Source organism: Leucopleurus acutus (genome assembly GCF_964270905.1).
Source record: "Leucopleurus acutus genome assembly, chromosome: 12".
NCBI classification, from domain to species: Eukaryota; Metazoa; Chordata; class Mammalia; order Artiodactyla; family Delphinidae; genus Leucopleurus; species Leucopleurus acutus.
In genome coordinates, this window is record NC_139154.1 from 1513690 (window position 1) to 1536201 (window position 22512).

Here is a 22512-nt window from a genome sequence, read left to right on the forward strand (position 1 = left end):
GATTTTGGAACATCTTTATTATCATTACTCTGAATTCCTTTTCAGGTAGACTCCCTATTTCCTCTTTGTTTGTTTGGTCTGGTGAGTTTTTACCTTGCTCCTTTATCTGCTGTGTGTTTCTCTGTCTTCTCATTTTGCTTAACTTACTGTGTTTGGGGTCTCCTTTTCGCAGGCTGCAGGTTCATAGTTCTCGTTGTTTTTGGTGCCTGCCCCCAGTGGGTAAGGTTGGTTCAGTGGGTTGTGTAGGCTTCCTGGTGGAGTGAACTGGTGCCTGTGTTCTGGTGGATGAGGCTTGATCTTGTATTTCTTGTGGGCAGGAGCACGTCTGGTGGTGGATTTTGGTGTGTCTGTGACCTTATTATGATTTGAGGCAGTCTCTCTGCTAATGGGTGGAGTTGTTTTCTTGTCTTTCTAGTTTTTGGCATCGGGTGTCCAGCACTGTAGCTTGTTGGTTGTTGAGTGGAGGTGGGTATTAGTGTTGAGATGGAGATCTCTGGGAGAGCTTTCGTCATTTGATATTATGTGGAGCTAGGATGTCTCTGGTGGACCAATGTCCTGAATTCAGCTCTCTCACGTCAGAGGCACAGGCCTGACACCTGGCTGGAGCATGAATACCCTGTCAGCCACACGGCTCAGAAGGAAATGGAGAAAGAAAGAAGATAAAGTTATTAAAATAAGAAATAAATTATTAAAATAACAAAAACTAAAAAAAAACCAAACAAAAACTAAAAAGTAATAAATAAAAGAAAAAAAGAAAGAAGAGAGCAACGAAACCAAAAAACAAATCCAACAATGATAAGAAGTGCTAAAAACTATACTAAAAAAAAAAAAAGGACAGACAGAAGTGTAGGACAAATGGTAAAAACAAAGCTATGCAGACAAAATCACAGAAAGAAGCATATGTATACACATCCACAAAGGGAGAAAAAGGAAAAAAAATATTTTTTTTCAAAAAGGAAGAGAGCAATGAAATCAATAAACAAATCTACCAGTTATAATAAACTCTAAAAACTAAACTGAGATAAACATAAAACCAGAAACAAATTAGATGCAGAAAGAAAACCCCAAGTCTACAGTTGATCCCAAAGTCAACTGCCTCAATTTTGGGATGATCTGTTGTCTGTTCAGGTATTCCACAGATGAAGGGTACATCAATTCGATTGTGGAGATTTAATGTGCTGCTTCTGAGGCTGCATGGAGAGATTTCCCTTTCTCTTCTTTGTTCGCACAGCTCCCGGGATTCAGCTTTGGATTTGGCCCCGCCTCTGCGTGTAGGTCACCTGAGGGCATCTGTTCCCCACCCAGACAGGATGGGGTAAAGTAGCAGCTGATCGGGGGCTCTGGCTCACTCAGGCCACGGGGAGGGAGGGGTATGGAATGCAGGGTGACCCTGCAGCAGCAGAGGCCAGCATGACATTGTAACAGCCTGAGGCATGATGTGTGTTCTTCTGGGGACGTTGTCCCTGGATATCGGGACCCTGGGAGTGGCGGGCTGCACAGGCTCCTGGGAGGAGAGGTGTGGATAGTGACCTGTGCTTGCACACAGGCTTCTTGGTGGCTGCAGCAGCTGCCTTAGCGTCTCATGCCTGTCTCTCGTGTCCTCGCTGATAGCTGTGGCTCACGCCCATCTCTCTAGCTCGTTTAGGCAGTGCTCTGAGTCCCCTGTCCTTGCACACCCTGAAACAATGGTCTCTTGCCTCTTAGGCAGTTCCAGACATTTTCCCAGACTCCCTCCTGGCTAGCTGTGGCACACTAGCCCCCTTTCAGGCTGTGTTCATGCAGCCAACCCCAGTCCTCTCCCTGGGATCTGACCTCTGAAGCTCGAGCCTCAACTCCCATCCCCCACACATCCTGGCAGGTGAGCAGACAAGACTCTCAGGCTGGTGAGAGGTGGGTGCCACTGATCCTTTGTGTGGGAATCTCTCCACTTTGCCCTCTGCACCCCTGTTGCTGCACTCTCCTCTGTGGCTCCAAAGCTTCCCCACCACCACCACCCTATCTCTGCCTTTGAAGGGGCTTCCTTGTGTGTGGAAACTTTTCCTCCTTCACAGCTCCCTCCCTGAGGTGCAGGTCCCATCCCTATTCTCTTATCTCTGTTTTTTCTTTTGCCCTACCCAGGTACATGGGGAAGTGTCTTGCCTTTTGGGAAGTCTGAGATCTTCTGCCAGCATTCAGTAGGTGTTCTGTAGGAGCTGTTGCACATGTAGATGTATTATTGATGTATTTGTGGGGAAGAGGGTGAACTCCACGTCTTACTCCTCTGCCATCTTGAAGCTATCCCCCTATACATGTATAACTTTAAGGCAGAAAAGGGAAAAAACAAGCCATATAGTGGCATATATGTGACTGATCTATCTATGTACCTATCTATCTGTCTATGCATATGCATACCATCTTTGTAAAAATGAATGTGTGTGAGTATGCATGTGTGTGTATGTATAGTTAACATTCTAAGTGGTAAGCAAGAGAAACGAACAATGGTTGATTTTAAACAGAAAAGGAATTTAATGTCAAGTAGCTCGTAGGATCAGCAGTAGCCTGAAGAAGCAGGCTTGGAAAGTGGGTGGGAAGAACGGGAAGCTGGACAACCAGAAGCACAGCTAGATTCCCCCACAGGATAGGTCTGGTGAGGACACCTCTGCTGTCCTCTGAGCAGGGACTCCTCAGCTGCCCCCTTCCTTCAACCTCTGTCAGTGCTGCTTGCTGCTGCCACCACTACCCCTGACCAACAAATGTTGCCATGCTGCCACCACCCACACCCTTCCTGTCTTTGCACCATTAATTCTCTATACAAAGGCCCAGTCAGAGGATTGGCCAAGGCTGGTTAGGAGATGGCAGCCAGATGCAGAGGGTCTGGAGGCACAGTTGTCTGGAGACTTTGACTTCTATAGATGTGGCCCCTCCTAAGTCTCCTCCTCTCATGGTTTTTCTTTTTCTAGTATTTTTTTGTTTTCTTTTAATGCTTAAGCTTTTGATCCATCTGGAATTTATTTTGGCCTATAGAGCGACATAGGGAGCCAATGCTACTTCTTTTCTGGATGGTATTTAGTTATTCATATACCATTTAAAAAATTCATCCCCACCCCTACCCTCAGCACATGATGTTTTGAAATGCCACCCTTTTTTAAAAAATTGAGGTATAGTTGATTTACAATATTGTGTTAGTTTCTGTGTACAGCAAAGTGATTTATACATGTATATATATATATATATTCTTTTTCATATTCTTTTCCATTATGGTTATTACAGGATATTGAATATAGTTCCCTGTGCTATACAGGAGGACCTTGTTGTTTATCTATTTTATGTATGAAATGTTACTCCCCCGCTTTTTTTTTTGGCTGTGCCATGCAGCTTCCAGAATCTTAGTTCCCTGATCAGGGATCAAACCCACGCCCCGGCAGTGAAAGCTCTGAGTCCTAACCCCTGGACCACCAGGGGATTCCCAAAACGCCACCCTTTTAATGTATTAAATTCCATACATGCTGGGATATATGTATTTATGGATTCTCTGTTCTGTTCCATTGACCTATTATGTACCAGTATCAAATTACTTAAGTCTTTTGTCAAAAACTCATAGAATGTTTTTTAAACTTTACATTTTGAAATAATTTCAAACTTAGGTGCAAGACTAATAGAAAAGACTCCCGTATCACCTTCACCTAGATTAATTTTCTCTATTTATCATCCTTTATTATATATATTATTATTATATAATTTTTATTCTGAACTATTTAAGAGTAAATTGCAGACGTGATGCCCCTTAACTCCTAAATACTTCAGTAACTTTTTTCTAAGAACAAGGGCATTCACTTACTTAACCATGAGACAGTGATAAAAACAAGGAAATCTAACCTTGTTACAATCTAATGTAATGTATGGATTTATTCAAATTCTGTCAATTGTCTGTCTCAATAATTGAATTTTCATAATTTTTTTCTTATTGAGATACAATCCAGGGTCATTCCTTTTATCTAATTTTCATGTCTTTTTTTTTTGGTCTTCTTTAATCTGTATCAGGTCTTTAGGTTTTGTTATTCATGATTTTGACATTTTTAAAGAAAATGGGCCATTACTTTTTTTTTTAGAATATAAATTGGGCATGTACAAAATTTTAAAAAGTGACACAGTATAGTATTTGTATCAATATCTGTCAGGGTCCTGGCAGAAAACTAAGGCACTCAAGAAGTTCAAGAGACTTTAGTAAAGGGGCAATTTTCAGAGGTGTGGGTGGGATTAAGATTCACAGCAAGGGACATTGAGAAGCTGTTCCCATTCCTGGTCCGGAAGGAGCAAGGGGAGGGGACATTGCACAAGAGCTGGTGAGAGCTGGAGCTTGGATGAGAAATGAATGCCCTGCCCATAAACACCCCGCAGCTCAGGGAGGTTACCACAATGCAGGAAATCCCTCCCTCCTTCCACACTTTTATCTCTGCAGTGCCTCCCAATGGCTGATTCAACCAGAACCCAGGGACAAATCAACATCAAGGTCAGCCTCCTGGGGCTCAGAGTAGGACAGAGAAGGGTATTGAGCGGATGGGAGAGGGACAGTGTGCATGTAGAGCAGAGAGGATGCCTGGCACATTACTAATAGGCTTATAATGAGAATCAGCCACACCTTTCCCACTCCTGTCTCAGTCATAATCCTCAGAGACAACCATGTTCAGCTATTCTAGTTTTTCTCTTTGCTATTTACTTCCATATTTCTTTTCTTCTCTTTTCTTTTTTTTTCAGGGAAAGGCATTTTGTGTTAAATATAGCAGTGTGTACATGTTAATCTGAAACTCCCAATCTATCCCTCACCTCCACCCTTCCCTTCTGGTAACCATAAGTTTGTTCTCTAAGTCTGTGAGTCTTTTTCTGTTTTGTAAATAAGTTCATTTGTATCATTTTTTATTAGAATTTGCAACAAGTGATATCATATGATATTTCTCTGTCTGACTTACTTCAATTAGTATGATAATCTCCAGGTCCATCCATGTTGCCACAAATGGCATTATTTCATTGTTTATTTTTATATTTACAATATAGACACTTTGTATATATGTACCACATGTTCTTTATCCATTCATCTGTCAGTGGACATTTACGTTACTTCCATGTAAACATGGCTGTTGTAAACAGTGCTGCAATGAACAATGGGGTGCATATATCCTTTTGAACCATGTTTCTCTCCAGATATATGCCCAAGAGTGGGATTGCTGGGTCGTATGGTAGTTCTACTTTTAGTTTTTTAAGGATCCTCACACTGTTCTCCATAGTGGCGGTACCAATTTACATTCCCACGAACAGTGTAGGAGGGTTCTATTTTCTCCACACCCCTGCAGCATTTATTGTTTGCAGATTTTTTGATGAAGGCCATTCTGACTGGTGAGAGGTGATATCTCATTGTAGTTTTGATTTGCATTTCTCTAATGATTAGTGATGTTGAACATCTTTTCATGTGCCTCTTGGCCATCTGTATGTCTTCTTTGGAGAAATGTCTCTTGAGTTCTTCTGCCCATTTTTTGATTGGGTTTTTGTTTCTTTGATATTAAGCCACCTGAGCTGTTTGTAAATTTTGGAGACTAATCCCTTGTTAGTAACATTGTTTGCAAATATTTTCTCACATTCTGTGGGTTGTCTTTTGGTTTTGTTTATGGTTTCCTTGGCTGTGCAAAAGCTTTTGAGTTTAATTAGGTCCCATTTGTTTATTTTTGTTTTTATTTCCATTACTCTAGGAGGTGGATCAAAAAAGGTACTTCTGCGATTTATGTCAAATTGTGTTCTGCCTATGTCTTACATTTAGGTCTTTAATCCATTTTGAGTTTATTTTTGTGTATGGTGTTGAAGAGTATTCTAATTCCATTTTTTAACATGTATCTGTCTAGTTTTCCCAGCACTATTTATTGAAGAGACTGTCTTTCCTCCATTGTATAGTCTTGCCTACTTTGTTGTAGATTAATTGGTCATAGGTTCATGGGTTTATCTCTGGGCTTTCTATACTGTTCACTGATCTATATTTATGTTTTTGTGCCAGTACCGTACTATTTTGATGACTGTAGCTTTGTAATATAGTCTGAAATCTGGGAGCCTGATTCCTCCAGCTGTTTTTCTTTCTCAAGATTGCTTTGGCTATTCGGGGTCTTTTGTGTTTCCAATAAAGTTTAAAATATATTTGTTCTAGTTTTGTGAAAAAATGCCATTGGTAATTTGATAGTGATTGCATTGAATCTGTAGACTGCATTGGATAGTATAGTCATTTTGACAATATTGATTCTTCTAATCCAAGATCATGGTATATCTTTCCACCTGTTTGTGTCATCTTTGATTTCTTTCATCAGTGTCTTATAGTTTTTGGAGTACAGGTCTTTTGTCTCCTTAGGTAGGTTTATTCTTAGGTATTTTATTTATTTATATATTGATGCAATGGTAAATGGGATTGTTTCTTGAATATCTCTTTCTGATCTTTTGTTGTTAGTGTATAGAAATGCAACAAATTTCTGTGTATAAATTTTGTATCCTGCAACTTTACCGTATTCATTAATGGGCTCTAGTAGTTTTCTGGTGGCACCTTTAGGATTTTCTATGTATAATATCATGTCATCTGCAAACAGTGACAATTTTACTTCTTTCCCATTTTGAATTCCTTTTATTTTTTCCTTCTCTGTTTGCCGTGGCTAGGACTTTCAAAACTATGTTGAATAACAGTGATGAGAGTGGACATCTTTGTCTTGTTCCTTATCTTAGCAGAAATGCTTTCAGATTTTCACTGTTGAGTATGTTGTTAGCTGGAGGTTTGTCATTTAAGACCTTTATTATGTTGAGGTAGGTTCCCTCTATTCCCACGTTCTGGAAAGTTTTTATCATAAATAGGTGTTGAATTTTGTCAAAAGCTTTTTCTGCATCTATTGAGATGATCATATGGTTTTTATTCTTGTTTGTTATGTGGTGTATCACACTGATTGATTTGTGGATATTGAAAAATCCTTGCATCCCTGGGATAAATCCCACTTAATCATGGTGTATGATCCTTTTAATGTATTGTTGGATTTGGATTGCTAGTATTTTTTTTTTTTGAGGATTTTTGCGTCTATGTTCATCAGTGATATTGGCCTGTAATTTTCTTTTTTTGTGGTATCTTTGTCTGGTTTTGGTATCAGGGTGATGGTGCCCTCATAGAATGTGTTTGAAAGTATTCCTCCCTTTGCAAATTTTTGGAATAGATTCAGAAGGATAGCTGTTAACTCTTCTCTAAATGTTTGATAGAATTCACCTGTGAAGCCAACAGGTCCTGGACTTTAGTTTGTTGGGAGTTTTTATATAACAGTTTCAATTTCAGTACTTGTGATTCATCTGTTCATATTTTCTATTTCTTCTTGGTTCAGTCTTGGGAGATTCTGCCTTTCTAAGAATTTGTCCATTTCTTCCAGATTGTCCATTTTAAAGCCATAGAGTTGCTTGTTGTAGTCTCTCCTGATCCTTTGTATTTCTTTGGTATCAGTTGTATTTTCTCCTTTTTCATTTCTAATTTTACTGATTTGAGCCCTCTCCCTTCTTTTCTTGATGAGTCTGGCTAAAGGTTTGTCAATATTTGTCTTTTCAAATAACCATCTTTAGTTGTATTGATCTTTTCTATTGTTTTATTCATTTCTATTTCATTTATTTCTACTCTGATCTTTATGATTTCTTTCCTTCTGCTAACTCTGGGTTTTGTTTATTCTTCTTTCTCTAGTTGATTTAGGTGTAAGTTTAGGTTATTTGTGACTTTTCTTGTTTCCTGAGGTATGATTGTATTGCTATAAACTTCCCTCTTAGAACTGCTTTTGCTGAGTCCTACAGGTTTTGGATCATTGTACTTTCATTTTCATTTGTGTCTAGGTATTTTTTGATTTCCTCTTTGATTTCTTCAGTGATCCAGTAGTTGTTTAGTAGCATATTGTTTAGCCTCCATATGTTTGTGGGGTTTTTTTTTTACAATTTTTTTCTTGTAGTTGATTTCTTTCTTTTTAAAAAATATCTTTATTATTTATTTATTTATTGCTGCATTGGGTCTTCGTTGTTGCACGGGCTTTCTCTAGTTGCAGTGAGTGGGAGCTACTCTTTGTTGTGGTGCGTGGGCTTCTCATTGTGGTGGCTTCTTGTTGTGGAGCATGGGCTCCAGGCATGTGGGGTTCAGTAGTTGTGGCATGTGGGCTCAGTAGTTGTGGCTTGCAGGCTCTAGAGCACAGGCTCAGTAGCTGTGGCACATGGGCTTAGTTGCTCCGCAGCATGTGGGATCTTCCCAGACCAGGGCTTGAACCCGTGTTCCCTGCATTGGCAGGCAGATTCTTATCAACTGTGCCACCAGGGAAGCCCTTGTAGTTGATTTCTAATCTTGTAGTGTTGTGGTTGGAAAAGTTGCTTGATATCATTTCAATTTTTTAAAATTTACTGAGGCTCACTTTGTAGCCCAGCATGTGATCAATCCTGGAGAATCTTCCATGTGCACTTGAGAAGAATGTGTATTCTGCTGCTTTGGGATAGAATGCTCTATAAATATCAATTAAGTCCCTCTATCCTAATGTGTCATTTAAAGCCTGTGTTTCCTTGTTGGTTTTCCATCTGGTTGATCTGTCCATTGATGAAAGTGGTTGTTAAAGTCCCCGCTATTATTATGTTACTCTCAATTTCTTCCTTTATGGGTGTTATTATTTGCTTTATATATTGAGGTGTTCCTATGTTGTGTGCATATATATTTACGATTGTTATCTTCTTCTTGGATTGATCTCTTGATCATTATGTAGTGTCTTTCTTTCTCTCTTGTAACATGCTTTATTTTAATGTCTATTTTGTCTGAGAGTATTGCTCAGCAATGTGAGTATTGCTACTCCAGCTTTCTTTTGATTTCCATTTGCATGGAATACCTTTTACCATCCTGTCACTTTCAGTCTGTATGTGTGTCTAGATCTGAAGTTGGTCTCTTGTAGACAGCATATATATGGGTCTTATTTTCATATCCATTCAGCCAGTCTGTGTTTTGATTGGAGCATTTAATCCATTTATATTTAATGTAATTACCGATATTGCTATTTTGTTAATTTTTGGGGGTTTGTTTTTGTAGGTCTTTTTTCTTCCCTTCCTCTTTTATTCTCTTCTCTTTTGATTGATAACTATTTTTAGTGCTGTGCTTGGATTCCTCTTCCTTTTTTGTGTGTATATCTATTGTAGGTTTTTGGTTTGTGGTTACCATGAGGTTTTGATATAGCAGTCTATATATAAACAAGATTGTTTTAAGTTGCTGCTCTTTTAATTTCCAATGCATTTCCAATATCCTGCATTTGTGCTCTCTTCTCACAATTACTGGTTTTGATATAATATTTGTGTGCAGATTATTTCCTACTTTTACTGTATGTTTGCCTTTACTGGTGAACTTTTCCATTAGTAATTTTCCTGTTTCTAGTTGTAACCTTTTCTTCTCCACCTAGAGAAGTTCCTTTAGCATTTGTTGCAAAGCTGGTCTGGTGGTGCTAAATTCTCTTAGCTTTTGCTTGTGTGTAAAGCTTTTGATTTCTCTCTCAAATCTGAATGAGAGCCTTGCTTGGTTGTAGGTTTTTCCCTTTCATAACTTTAACTATATCATGCCACTCCCTTCAGAGTGCAGAGTTTCTGCTGAGAAATCAGCTTATAACCTTGTGGGAGTTCCCCTGTATGTTATTTGTTACTTTTTTCTTGTTGCTTTTAATATTTTCTCTTTGTCTTTAATTTTTGTCAGTTTGATTGATATTTGTCTTGATGTGTTCCTCCTTGGGTTTATCCTGCCTGGGACTCTCTTTGCTTCCTGGACTTGGGTGATTTTTACCTTTCCCTTGTTAGGGAATTTTTCAGCTATTATCTTGTCAAAATTTTCTCATGTCTTTTCTCTCTCTCTTCTCCTTCTGGGACCTCTATAATGCGAATGTTGGTGCATTTAATGTTGTCCCAGAAGTCTCTTAGGCTGTCTTCATTTCTTTTCATTCTTTTTTCTTTATTCTGTTCCACAACAGTGATTTTCACCATTTTGTCTACCAGCTCACATATCCGTTCTTCTGCCTCACTTATTCTGCTATTGATTCCTTCTAGTGTAGTTTTCATTTCAGTTATTGTATTGTTCATCTCTGTTTGTTCTTATTTCTTCTATGTCTTTGTTAATCATTTCTTCTAACTTCTTCATCCTTGCCTCCATTCTTTTTCCAAGATCTTGGATCATCTTCGCTATCATTATTCTGAATTCTTTTTCTGGTAGGTTGCCTATCTTCACTTCACTTAGTTGTTCTTCTGGGGTTTTATCTTGTTCCTTCATCTGGGACATGTTCCTCTGCCCTCTCATTTTGTCTAACTTTCTGTGATTGTGGTTTCTGTTCCACAGGCTGCAGGATTGTAGTTCTTCTTGCTTTTGCTGTCTTCCATCTGGTGGATGAGGCTGTCTAAGAGGCTTCTGCAGGCTTCCTGATGGGACAGGCTGGTTCCTGCCTACTGGTGGATGGAGCTGGGTCTTGTCCCTCTGGTGGGCAGGGCTGTGCTCAAAAAGACTTTCAGCAGCTTGTCTGCTGATGGGTGGGTCTGTGTTCTTGCCCTGTTTGTTGCTTGGCCTGAGGCATCCCAGCACTGGAGTCTACAAGCTGTAGGGTGGGGCTAATGGTGGCCTCTGGGAGGGTTCACACCAATGAGTACCCCCCGGATCTGCCACTGCCCATGTCTTTGTCCCTGCCATGAGCCACAGACGCCCCCTGCCTCTACAGAAGACTCTCCTATACTAGCAGGTAGGCCTGGCCCAGTCTCTTATGAGGTCACTGCTTTTTTCCCCTGGGTCCATGTGCACATGCAAGCTTGTGTTTGCCCTCCAAGAGTGGAGTATCTGCTTCCTCCAGCCCTGTGGAATTCGTGCAGTCAAACACCACTGGCCTTCAAAGCCAGATTCTCAAGGTGCTTCTCCTCCCTTTGCTAGACCCCCAGGCTGGGAAGCCTGATGTGGGGCTCAGGACTTTCACTACTTTGAGAGAACTTCTGTGGTATAATTGTTTTCCAGTTTGTGGGTTGCCCACCCAGTGGGTATGGGATTTTATTTTATCTCAGTTGGAGCCCTCCTACCATCTCACTGTGGCTTCTTTGCCTTTGGATGTAGGGTATAATTTTTGGTAGGATCCAGCTTTTTTTTCCAGTGGTTGTTTAGCAGTTGGTTGTGATTTTGATGTTTATATAAGTAGGGGTAAGTTCACATTCTTCTACTCCCCCATCTTGAGCTAATCCTCCCCATATTTCTAAACAATAGACTAATACTACCATTTTAAAATTTATCAGTTGACTTCCTTAACCACCCCCATCTTTCACTCCCATCATAGTTGTATATTTTTCTTATTTGTTAAACCAACAGTTAGTGTTTTCTTAACCACCTCTTCCCCTTCTTTCACTCTCATCATAGTTATATATTTTCCTCGTTGTTAAATCAGTGTTTACATTATTAGGATTATGCAGATTGTTCCACTGGCAAGCCAAGAGGTTCATGATGATTGGGCCTCCTTTCTTTTTAAATTCTTCATTTTGTCCTGTAGTGAGAAGCACATTGATTTTTCATTTGCCTAGCTTCCTACGAGCTTCTTTCTAAGTTTATCTAAACACTCTAACATTTCTGTACTATGCCTTTCAATAAAAATTTTCATATCCTCTAACATATCTGTTTCTTTTCTTTTCTTTTATATTCCTCTGTCTGCCTATACCAATCTGGTGTTGTTGGGGCCTAGACCATTACCTGCTGTCATCTGGAAATTTCCCTTTCCTGTTGTGATAGGCAGCATTCTAAAGACATTTCCCAAGACTTCAATCCACTGTTTATTCGAGCAAACACCAGTCAGGGTACTATTATGGGGGGAACTTTGCAGATGTTATTAAGGTCACTAATCAGCTGACCTTAAAATAGAGAGACCAGCCTTGTGGGCCCAGTGTAGCCACATGAGCCCTTAAAGTAGAAGAGAGAGACAGAAAGTTGGTTAGAGAGATGTGGCAGGAAAGATGAGGCAGAAGGGGAGGTCGGAGAGTGAAATGTGAGGACTTGACCTGCTAAGGGTGGTCTGGAAGCCCTGGACTTCTAAATAAACTGTGAGGTAATAAACTTGTGTTGTTTTAAGCCACTAAGTTTGTGGTAATTTGTTATAGCACAAGAGAAAATCAGTATAGCTGTCACCGTGGGCTTCACTCTCATCTTTCTTGTATTGGAGTCCACATTTTCTAGATCCTTTTTATTCCTCCTGGAGCATATTCTCTAGTATAGCTGTCCTCAAACATTTTAGTCTTAGGAGTCTTTCACACTCTTAAAAGTTATCGAGGACCCCAAAGAATGTTATATTTGTTAATATTTACCATGTTAGAAATTAAAGCTGAGAGATCTTTAAAATATTCATTAATTCATTTCAAAATAGCAATAATAATACACATTATATATTAATATAAATAAAATTCTTTATAAAAATATAGTTTTTTAAAAAAAATTACTGAGGAGAGAGGCACTGTTTTACATTTTCACAAATCTCTTTAATGTCTGGCTGAATAGAAGACAGCTGGGTGCTCAGACCTGTTGTGATGAATTACTTTAGTTGGAGTGTATGGAGAAAATCTGTTCTCAACACAGGTATATAGTTGGAAAAACAAAGACCTCAGTGATCCCTGAAATGATCCCAGAGGTCCTTTGGCCACACTTTGAAAACTGCTACTATCGTATATTAACGCATGTATGTGGAATCTAGAGAAATGGTATAGATGATATTATTTGCAAAGCAGAAATAGAGACACCGACGTAGAGAACAAACGTATGGATACCAAGGAGGAAAAGGGAGGGTGGGAGGAATTGGGAGATTGGGATTGACACATACACACTATTGATACTATGTATAAAATAGACAACTGATGGGAACATAATGTATAACAGGGAACTCTACTTAATGCACTGTGGTGTCCTAAATGGGAGGGGAATCCAAAAGGGAGGGGATATATGTATATATATGGCTGATTCATTTTGCTGTGCAGTAGAAGCTAACACAACATTGTAAAGCAACTATACACAAATAAAAAAAAAGAAACAAAAAGAAAGAAAACTGCTACTGTGGTATCTTGCTGCTCAAAGTATGGTGCAGCAGCAGCAATATCACCAGGATCTGAATCAGAATGTACAGTTTAATAAGATCCTCAAGTGGTTCCATTGCTCAGGAAAGTTTGAGAGGCACTGTTTAAGGAAAAACCTCAGTCCTTCCTCCTTTTTACCACTCTCACAACACTTCTGACACCAGATGTGTGGGGGTTTTCCCCCACCAAGCAATTCTCTGTGACACCAGCTGGGTGTCCTACAACTTAACTCCATTCTGACACCATCTACCTGAACATAGTGTCAGATCCCACAGGTTAAGGACCCAGTCCCACATGATGCCATCCCACTTCACATTCCAATCATAAGTCCAGGTTGTTACCAGTGCTTCTGACCTATCAGCTATAAATCTGAGGTTTCCATGACCCCCTCGTCAGATTCGATTAATTTGCTTGAGTGGCTCACAGAGTCCAGGGAAACAAGTTTACCAGTTTATTAATGGGTATGATAAAGGATACAGATGGACATCCAGATGAAGAGATACATAGGGTGAGGTGTGGGAAGATCCTTAGCACAGGAGTTTTGTCCCTGTGGAGCTGGGGATGTGCTCACCAATGTGGAAGCTCTCCAAACCCCATACTATTGGGATTTTTTGGAGGCTTCCTCATACAGGAATGATCAATCATTAATTCCATTTCCAGCTCCTTCCCCCTCTCTGGAAAATGGAGGGGTGGGACTGAAAATTCCAAGCATCTAATCATGGCTTGGTCTTTCTGGTGACCAGCCCCCATCCAGGAGCACACCAAGAGGCACCTTATTAGAACAAATTTCCTATCACCCAGGAAATTCCAAGGGATTTAGGAACTCTGTTGCAGGAACTGTGGTGAAAGACCAATATTAGGACAAAAGATGCTCCTAATGCTCTTTTATTAATTTTTAAATTTTATTTTATTTATTTTTTATACAGCAGGTTCTTATTAGTCATCAATTTTCTACACATCAGTGTATACATGTCAATCCCAGTCGCCCAATTCATCACACCAACACCCCCACACCCCCACAGCTTTCCACCCTTGGTTTCCATACATTTGTTCTCTACATCTGTGTCTCAATTTCTGCCCTACAAACTGGTTCACCTGTACCATTTTTCTACGTTCCACATATATGCGTTAATATACAATATTTGTTTTTCTCTTTCTGACTTACTTCACTCTCTATGACAGTCTCTAGATCCATCCACGTCTCAACAAATGACCCAATTTCATTCCTTTTTATGGCTGAGTAATATTCCATTATATATATATACCACATCTTCTTTATCCATTCATCTGTCAATGGGATTTAGGTTTCTTCCATGACCTGGCTATTGTAAATAGTGCTGCAGTGAACATTGAGGTGCATGTGTCTTTTTGAATTATGGTTTTCTCTGGGTATATGCCCAGTAGTGGGATTGCTGGATCATATGGTAATTCTACTTTTAGTTTTTTAAGGAACCTACATACTGTTCTCCATAGTGGCTGTATCAATTTACATGCCCACCAACAGTGCAAGACAGTTCCTTTTTCTCCACACCCTCTCCAGCATTTGTTGTTTGTAGATTTTCTGATGAAGCCCATTCTAACTGGTGTGAGGTGATACCTCATTGTAGTTTTGATTTGCATTTCTCTAATAATTAGTGATGTTGAGCAGCTTTTCATGTGGTTCTTGGCCATCTGTATGTCTTCTTTGGAGAAATGTCTATTTAGATCTGCCCATTTTTGAATTGGGTTGTTTGTTTCTTTAATATTGAGCTGTATGTGCTGTTTATATATTTAGGAGATTAATCCTTTGTCCATTGATTCGTTTGCAAATATTTTCACCCATTCTGAGGGGTGTCTTTTGGTCTTGTTTATGGTTTCCTTTACTGTGCTAAAGCTTTGAAGTTTCATTAGGTCCCATTTGTTTATTTTTGTTTTTTATTTCCATTTCTCTAGGAGGTGGATCAAAAAGATGTTGCTGTGATTTATGTCAAAGAGTGTTCTTCCTATGTTTTCCTCTAAGAGTTTTATAGTGTCCGGTCTTATATTTAGGTTTCTAATCCATTTTATTTTTGTGTATGGTGTTATGGAGGGTTCTAATTTCATTCTTTAACATGTAGCTGTCCAGTTTTCCCAGCACCACTTATTGAAGAGACTGTCTTTTCTGCATTGTATACCTTTGCCTCCTTTGTCATAGATTAGTTGACTATAGGTGCATGGGTTTATCTCTGGGATTTCTATCTTGTTCCATTGATCTATGTTTCTGTTTTTGTGCCAGTACCATATTGTCTTGATTACTGTAGCTTTGTAGTATGGTCTGAATTCAGGGAGTCTTATACCTCCAGCTCTGTTTTTGTCCCTCAAGACTGCTGTGGCTATTTGAGGTCTTTTGTGTCTCCGTACAAATTTTAAGATTTTTTGTTCTAGTTCCCTAAAAAATGCCATTGGTAATTTGATAGAGATTGCATTGAATCTGTAGATTGCTTTGGGTAGCATAATCATTTTCACAATAGTGATTCTTCCAATCTAAGAACATGGTATATCTCTCCATCTGTTGGTATCACCTTTAATTTCTTTCATCAGTGTCTTACAGTTTTCTGCACACAAGTCTTTTGTCTCCCTAGGTAGGTTTATTCCTAGGTATTTTATTCTTTTTGTTGCAATGGTAAATGGGAGTGTTTCCTTAATTTCTCTTTCAGATTTTTCATCATTGGTGTATAGGAATGCAGGAGATTTCTGTGCATTAACTTTGTATCCGGCAACTTTACCAAATTCATTGATTAGCTCTAGTAGTTTTCTGGTAGCATCTTTAGGATTCTCTATGTATAGTATCATGTCATCTGCAAACAGTGACAGTTTTACTTCTTCTTTTAAATTTGTATTGCTTTTATTTCTTTTTCTTCTGTGATTGCCGTGGCTAGGACTTCCAAAACTATGTTGAATAATAGTCGTGAGAGTGGACATCTTTGTCTTGTTCCTGATCTTAGAGGAATTGATTTCATATTTTCACCATTGAGAATGATGTTTGCTTTGGGTTAGTCATATATGACCTTTATTATGTCGAGGTAGGTTCCCTCTATGCCCACTTTCTGAAGAGTTTTGATCATAAATGGGTGTGGAATTTTGTCAAAAGCTTTTTCTGCATCTATTGAGATGATCATGTGGTTTTTATTCTTCAATTTGTTAATATGGTGTATCACATTGATTGATTTGTGTATATTGAAGAATTCTTGCATCTGTGGGATAAATCCCACTTGATCATGGTATGATCCTTTTAATGTGTTGTTGGATTCTATTTGCCAGTATTTTGTTGAGGATTTTTGCATCTATATTCATCAGTGATATTAGTCTGTAATTTTCTTTTTTTTTTAGTTTCCTTGTCTGGTTTTGGTATCAGGGTGATGGTGGCCTCGTAGAATGAGTTTGGGAGTGTTTCTTCCTCTGCAATTTTTTGGAAGAGTTTCAGAAGGATGGGTGTTAACTCTTCTCTAAATGTTTCATAGAATTCACCTGTGAAGCCATCTGGTCCTGGACTTTTGTTTGCTGGAAGATTTTAAATCACAGTTTCAATTTCATTATTTGTGATTGGTCTGTTCATATTTTCTAATTCTTCCTCGTTCAGTCTTGGAAGGTTATACCTTTCTAAGAATTTGTCCATTTCTTCCAGGTTGTCCATTTTATTGGCATAGTGTTGCTTGTAGTAGTATCTTAGGATGCTTTGTATTTCTTCAGTGTCTGTTGTAACTTCTCTTTTTTCATTTCTAATTTTATTGATTTGAGTCCTTTCCCTCTTTTTCTTGATGAGTCTGGCTAATGGTTTATCAATTTTGTTTATCTTCTCAAAGAACTAGCTTTTAGTTTTATTGATCTTTGCTATTGTTTTCTTTGTTTCTATTTCATTTATTTTTGCTCTGATCTTTATGATTTCTTTCCTTCTGCTAACTTTGTGTTTTTTTTTGTTCTTCTTTTGTTAGTTCCTTTAGGTGTAAGGTTAGATTGTTTACTTGAGATGTTTCTTGTTTCTTGAGGTAGGCTTGTATAGCTATAAATTTCCCTCTTAGAACTCCTTTTGCTGCATCCCATAGGTTTTGGATCATTGTGTTTTCATTGTCTTTTGTCTCTAGGTGTTTTTTTTATTTCTTCTTTGGTTTCTTCAGTGATCTCTTGCTAATTTGTTAACGTTGTTTAGCCTCGATGTGTTTGTGTTTTTTACCTTTTTTCCCTGTAATTGATTTTTAATCTCATAGTGTTGTGGTCAGCAAAGATGCTGGATATGATTTCAATTTTCTTAAATTTACTGAGGCTTGATTTGTGACCCAAGATGTGATCTATCCTGGAGAATATTCCATGTGCACTTGAGAAGATAGTGTAATCTGCTGTTTTTGGATGGAATGTCCTATAAATATCAATTAAATCTATCTGGTCTATTGTGTCATTTAAAGCTTCTGTTTCCTTATTTATTTTCATTTTGGATGGCTGTCCATTGGTGTAAGTGAGGTGTTAAAGTCCCCCACTATTATTGTGTTACTGTCAATTTCCTCTTTTATAGCTGTTAGCAGTTGCCTTATGTATTGAGGTGCTCCTATGTTGGGTACATATATATTTATAATTGTTATATCTTCTTCTTGGATTGATCCCTTGATCATTATGTAGTGTCCTTCCTTGCCTCTTATAACATTCTTTATTTTAAAGTCTACTTTATCTGATATGAGTATAGCTACTCCAGCTTTCTTTTGATTTCCATTTGCATGGAATATCTTTTTCCATCCCCTCACTTTCAGTCTGTATGTGTCCCTGGGTCTCACGTGGGTCTCTTGTAGACAGCATACACATGGGTCTTGTTTTTGTATCCATTCAGGAAGCCTGTGTTTTGGTTGGAGCATTTAATCCATTCACATTTAAGGTAATTATCAATATGTATGTTCCTATGACCATTTTCTTAATTGTTTTGAGTTTGTTTTTTTAGGTCCTTTTCTTCTCTTGTGTTTCACACTTAGAGAAGTTCCTTAAGAATTTGTTGTACAGCTGGTTTGGTGGTGCTGAATTCTCTTAGCCTTTTTTGTCTGTAAAGCTTTTGATTTCTCCATCGAACATGAATGAGATCCTTGCTGGGTAGAGTAATCTTTGTTGTACGTTCTTCCCTTTCATCACTTTAACTATATCATGCCACTCCCTTCTGGCTTGTAGAGTTTCTGATGAGAAATCAGCTGTTAGCCTTATGGGAGTTCCCTTGTATGTTATTTGTCATTTTTCCCTTGCCTCTTTCAATAATTTTTCTTTGTCTTTAATTTTTGCCCATTTGATTACTATGTGTCTCGGCGTGTTTCTCCTTGGGTTTATCCTGTATGGGACTCGCTGCGCTTCCTGGACTTTGGTGGCTATTTCCTTTCCCATGTTAGGGAAGTTTTCGACTATAATCTCTTCAAATATTTTCTCTGGTCCTTCCTCTCTCTCTTCTCCTTCTGGGACCCCTGTAATGTGAATGTTGTTGTGTTTAATGTTGTCTCAGAGGTCTCTTAGGCTGCCTTCATTTCTTTTCATTCTTTTTTCTTTATTCTGTTCCGTAGCAGTGAATTCCACCATTCTGTCTTCCAGGTCACTTATCTGTTCTTCTGCACCGGTTATTCTGCTATTGATTCCTTCTAGTGTAGTTTTCATTTCAGTTATTGTATTGTTCATCTCTGTTTGTTTCTTCTTTAATTCTTCTAGTTCTTTGTTAAACATTTCTTGCATCTTCTCGAGCTTTGCCTCCATTCTTTCTCCAAGGTCCTGAATGATCTTCGCTATCATTATTCTGAATTCTTTTTCTGGAAGGTTGCCTATCTCCATTTCATTTAGTTGTTTTTCTGGGGTTTTATCTTGTTCCTTCTTCTGGTTCATAGCCCTCTGCCTTTTCATCTTGTCTATCTTTCTGTGAATGTGGTTTTTGTTCCACAGGCTGCAGGATTGTAGTTCTTCTTGCTTCTGCTGTCTGCCCTCCGGTGGATGAGGCTATGTAAGAGGCTTGTGCAAGTTTCCTGATGGGTGGGACTGGTGGTGGGTAGAGCTGGCTGTTGCTCTGGTGGGCAGAGCTCAGTAAAACTTTAATCTTCTTGACTGCTGATGGGTCGGGCTGGGTTCCCTCCCTGTTGGTAGTTTGGCGTGAGGCAACCCAACACTGGAGCCTACCTGGGCTCTTTGGTTGGGCTAATGGCAGACTCTGGGAGGGCTCATGCCAAGGCGTACTTCCCAGAACTTCTGCTGCCAGTGTCCTTGTCCCCACAGTGAGCCACAGCCACCCCCTTCCTCTGCAGGAGACCCTCCAACACTAGCAGATAAGTCTGGTTCAGTCTCCCCTGGGTCACTGCTCCTTCCCCTGGGTCCCGATGCGCACACTACTTTGTGTGTGCCCTCCAAGAGTGGAGTCTCTGTTTCCCCCAGTCCTGTCAAAGTCCTGCAGTCAAATCCCACTAGCCCTCAAAGTCTGATTCTCAAGGAATTCCTCCTTCCTTTGCCAGACCCCCAGGTTTGGAAGCCTGACGTGGGGCTCAGAACCTTCACTGCAGTGGGTGGACTTCTGTGGTATAAGTGTTCTGCAGTCTATGAGTCATCCACCCAGCAGTGATGGGATTTGATTTTACTGTGATTGTGCCCCTCCTACCAACCCATTGTGGCTTCTCCTTTGTCTTTGGATGTGGGGTATCTTTTTTGGTGAGTTCCAGTGTCTTCCTGTTGATGATTGTCCAGCAGCTAGTTGTGATTCTGGTGTTCTCGCAAGAGGGAGTGAGAGCACGTCCTTCTACTCCACCAGCTTGGTTCAGGCTCTGCTCCTAGTGCTCTTAATACTTAGGAAATTCTAAGGGTTTTAAGAGCTCTGTGCCAGGAATGGGGACAAAGACCAAATATACAAATTATTATAAATTACAATATCACATGCACTTACTTCTTCAGAACTGTATGTTCTCTGAGTCATTACATGTCTGAAAATGTCTTTATTCCAGCCACATATTGACTTGATAGTTTGGCTTGGTACAGGCTAGATGCTAGGTTGAAAGTCATTTTACTTTTCAATTCCTGTTTTCCCAGAAAAGAAATCAATTTTATCTGCTGGGATAGTGGGGGATATTATTTATCTTGGCAGGCTTGGGGAAGGGATGTAGGGGATTTGGATCTCCCTGTAAATCAAATTTCAACTAATGTCTATGTTTTTAGCCCCTTGCCTCATCTTTACCTTCCTTAGAACTTTGTTCCTCTGTGTCCTGAGGTTTTCCAGGGTCTATAAGGGAAAACCCCTCCTCATTCTTATCCCCCTCTACTCCATAAAGCACCCATTTTATAGCTTCCTCTCTTCCTCCCATTCTCTTTGGATTTTTGGTTTATAATTTTATTACTTCACTGTTCTTTTGGTGGTGTTTCAATGGTTGTGTTTGCTCAGCAGTTTGTCAAATGGTTTTAATTACCAGAACAATACAAAATTTTCTGCTCTCTGGTTGGCCTAAAAGAGTTTTCCTAGTCCATCTTTAATTTTTATTTTGTATATGAATTTTATAATCAACTTGCCTAGTCTCCCCCCTTACATCCCTCCAAAACCCATTGGGATTTTATTGAGATTGTATACTTTTATTGTTTAATTTAGGGAGAATTGACATCTTTAAACTATTAAGTCTTTCAAGAACAGAATATGTTTTTCCATTTATTCAATTATTCTATTATGTTCTTCAGTAGAATTTTAAAGTTTACTTTTGACAGATTTTGCCCCTGTCTTGTATTTTATCTCTTTGGTTGCTATTATAAATGAGACCATATTTTCTAATATATTTTGTAACTGTTTGGTGTTTTACTTACCATTGTATCAATGAAGTCTTCTTTGATCTTGAGGTATAAAAATCTCTCTAGTATTTTAAAATGTACTAACTAGATTTTTGTTTAGTTTTAAAAGTAATACATGCCATTATAAAAATGATTAAAAATATAGAAGGGTATACAATGAAAAGTAAATTTCCCTCTCATCCTGGTCCCCCAATTAACCCTCAGAGTTTATCACTGTGGATGATTTCTTATGTAATCCTTCCAGAACTTTTTTTCTTATACATGGATATATGGATATGCAATAAGATGTTGAAGTAGTACTCTTTCCTCCTTTTGAGAGAGGCCTAAAGGCCTGCAAAAGTACTGTAGATGCTTTATACTTACACTGGGTCAACTGCCTTTGTAGGTTGTGCTGAGAGATGGTGAGAGAGGGTGGGCTGTATTAGCAACCTTCTCCTGGCCAGTAAGAGTAGTGGGCGTAGAGGCTGAGAGGTTTCTTCAGAGGGTGTTGTCAGTGTGCTTGGCCAAGTGAGAGGGCTTTAAGTCTGTCTCCCAGAGGGCTGGACCTTGTTACCTGGTATCTGTTAGAAATAAAGATGCATCTGTTTCTGTCTGCAGAAGGTGAGAAGGCTGTTTTGAACTCTCTACCTGGGGGTTGAATGAAGAGAGGTGGCTACCTTAGAACTGGGCTGCCTTTTCAGTAGCTGTGTAGCAAAAATGCATGTTTTGAGGGGACCAGATGTGGATTCTCTTGGGTTTGGGAGTAGCTTAGGGTTGCTTTGGGTTTCACCAAGGAAGATTTCCTGGTAGGACCATGAGATCCCAACAGAGTGAATGTGTGGGCCTGAGGAAGACGTCTACAGCTAGATAAGAGACAGCTCCTGGGGTAAGGGAGCCATAACTATCAGTCCTCAGTGTGAGGAGCTTCAAAAAGGGAGGGAAAAAAAGAAAAATCAAATCTTATAATAGCTCTCTGTAAAACATCTGGAAACTGCATCTGTCATACTCAGAGAACCAGGCTCCATTACCTCTGCATCAGCCACAGAAGACTACCCTCTCCCTATAGGCCCTCTTCCCCTGCACTCTAACGTGGGGTGGGTGGGCCAGAAACTGCAGCCAGCAAGCGACTGGGGAAGGTGAGTGGGGAAGAGAGAGCAGCCAGATTCGCCCCACCATAGCCCCACCCCCAATAGCACCAACCAGCAGACAGCAGGCCTAGACTGCCAGAGAAGGGAAGTTTGACATTGGATGAGACTGGAGTTTTAGCTATTCTACTCGATGGATTGTTAAATGACTAAAATGAGATTTTTCTTATAACTGAATGTGACTGGGGGCTTTTAAATTATCTAGGAGTGGCTGGAAACTATAGGACCTGCCAGCAATTTCATCTGGAGTGCAGAAAAAGAACAAGTACACAAGGTGAGTTTAAGCAGAAGTGGTGGGAAAAAATGAACTTACTTTTTTCATGGCCCATATTCTACTTGATTATGGCTCCATCCCAAAAAAACCAACCTCCACCCCCCACCCCAAAACCCAAAAACCTCCACAAACAGGGCCATACTATACCTATTGTTCTGTACCTTGCTTTTTATGTAATAACATATCTTAGAGATGTTTTCTTACAAGCACAATATG

General features: G+C 39.4%; 1 protein-coding gene across 3 annotated transcripts in view; it reads left to right on the plus strand.

Annotated features, from left to right (window-relative positions):
• Positions 1-22512, plus strand: part of POLE4 (DNA polymerase epsilon 4, accessory subunit) — a 92472-nt gene that overhangs the window by 36203 nt on the left and 33757 nt on the right. For all 3 annotated transcript variants that reach the window (XR_014326642.1, XM_082851720.1, XM_082851721.1), the window contains exon 4: positions 22228-22296. Coding sequence is in view for 2 of the 3 variants with exons in the window: in XM_082851720.1 (XP_082707846.1) it covers positions 22228-22296 (69 nt within the window). In the remaining variant the exon portion in view is untranslated. The remainder of the gene's footprint in view (positions 1-22227; positions 22297-22512) is intronic.